General features: G+C 51.0%; 1 protein-coding gene across 1 annotated transcript in view; it reads right to left on the bottom strand.

The window, feature by feature from the left end:
* Window positions 1-1,416: 1,416 nt before the first annotated feature.
* LOC101647130 (very-long-chain 3-oxoacyl-CoA reductase-like) overlaps window positions 1,417-1,850 on the bottom strand; it is a 6,179-nt gene continuing 5,745 nt past the window's right edge. The window contains exons 6-7 of the mRNA XM_013006614.1: window positions 1,664-1,813; window positions 1,417-1,464 (exon numbers count right to left, since the gene is read on the bottom strand). Coding sequence (XP_012862068.1) covers window positions 1,417-1,464; window positions 1,664-1,813 — 198 coding nt within the window. The remainder of the gene's footprint in view (window positions 1,465-1,663; window positions 1,814-1,850) is intronic.

Here is a 1,850-nt window from a genome sequence, read left to right as displayed (position 1 = left end):
TTGCAAGCTACACTACCTGTGGGACACCTAACCCATGGACTGTGTCACTGTAATTTGAGGTTCCTTCAAGACCTGCTTCACCAAACTATTGGAATATACATCTTTTGAGCTTGGGACTGTCGGACCCTGTCATCTGGCTGACTGTTGGTGACCTGCCTTGCTGTTTTCTGCCTGTGGCCAGATAGCCTGAATTGCTCTACAGAGGACTTCCCAGTGGCCCTCAAGACTTGAAGGTCTGCCAGTGTCTCACAGCTGACTCATGGAAGTGAGTTGCACTGAGCCATTTGTACTGCTTTATAGATTAATTAACTGTTTGTTTCTTATGTTATCTATCTATCTATCTAAATATAAAATAATTATAAGCGTTCTGGTCTTGGTTCTCTAGAGAACCCTTTCTAACATAACTATGGATTATGTGTTGGCTACATTAAATTGAGTTAAAGCACCAGACCTGCCCTCAAACTCAAAATTCACTGCTACTGAGTTGATGTTGACTCATAGCGACCCAGCAGGACTGGCTAGAACCCCACTTCTGGGTTTCTGAGACTTTTAACTCTTTCAGTTGTAGGAAGCCCCAGCTTACTCCCACTGAGTGACTGGTAGCTTTGATCTGCTGACTTTGTGGAGCATAGCCCAATGCCTAACCACTACACCACCAGGGCTCCTTGGGATAATGTAAAAACAGGTGTCCAAAGACTTACGGAATTCGATATGTTAGAATGCATTCCTCAAGGTAAACCCAGAGACCCACACATGGAGTGCCTTGAGAACATACAACTTTCCCCGGAGGTCTAAAGGTCAGTTCCAGGTGTCAAGTTCTGCTGCACTGGTCAGCCTGCACATTTCTACCAAAGTTCACAGTCCTGGCCCAGGACGCTGGAAAGAGGAGTGGGCCGACCAGCCTCCATGCCTACCTCACCCCTTCCCCTACCCTTTTGCCTTGGGGGGTGAAAAAAAAGTGGCTATTGTAAGGTCGAGAGAAGATACTCAATTCAGTCACCAGGCCAAGTGGGTTGCACGCAGCAGCGTTTATTATTTGCCTGCGTGCAGGCTGGCTGAGGCAGACCAGTGCATGAGCAGGGCTGAGGCTGTCATGTGCATCAGCCTGGAGCTCAGGGCCGGGTGGCTTACACACTGTACGGGAAGGAGGAATGGGCCGGGCCCTCTCGGGTAGAATCCCGAGCTCAGGTCTTCCTGATCAATCATCATGATGGCTCCAGATCGATATTTTAGGTCGCCATCATTCAAGGTTTGCCAATTCCTTGGTGGTGGTCACTGTCCTTGGTTCTCTGGTTTCTGACAAAGGTACGTTCTTTCCCGTTGGTGCAGAACTTTACGTGGTTTCAACCTTGAGGCTGAACTTTATTGGGCAGGTGTGGGGCAAACGGGGGGGCACTTTGGTCCTTAGTGACTCTCTCAAGCGTTATCGACACCACCAGAGACAAAAACTTGACTGTCCAGCGACTGCAGGTACACCAGGCGGGCAGGAGACCTATCAGGAAGGTCTAGGAAGAATGGACAGGGATCAGTGTCCTTCTCCTTGTTGGGCTTCTCAGCCCTCCCTCTTTCTACCCAGCTCAGGATGGGGGGCTTGTCTCCCCCCCTGGGAGAGAGAGGACTTAGTGCGGGACACCTGGCCCACCCCTGCAGCCCAGGGAGGCACCTGAATCGCGTGACTGAGGCACCCAGAGGTGTGGGAGGAGAGGCCAAGGGTGTGCACCGCCTGCTCAGCCCAATCTTGGGGACTCTTCACCAGCAATCCGGTCTTGGCGTTATAGGTCATGTTTGTGGAGACCGTACTTGGGCTCACTGTCTGCAGGAAAGAAGTGGAGCAAAGGCCCCACTTGAAG

This window comes from Echinops telfairi, unplaced genomic scaffold (genome assembly GCF_000313985.2).
Source record: "Echinops telfairi isolate 266 unplaced genomic scaffold, ASM31398v2 ScPeMD7_655;HRSCAF=1070, whole genome shotgun sequence".
Taxonomy (NCBI): Eukaryota; Metazoa; Chordata; class Mammalia; order Afrosoricida; family Tenrecidae; genus Echinops; species Echinops telfairi.
This window is presented reverse-complemented; position numbering and strand designations above follow the sequence as displayed.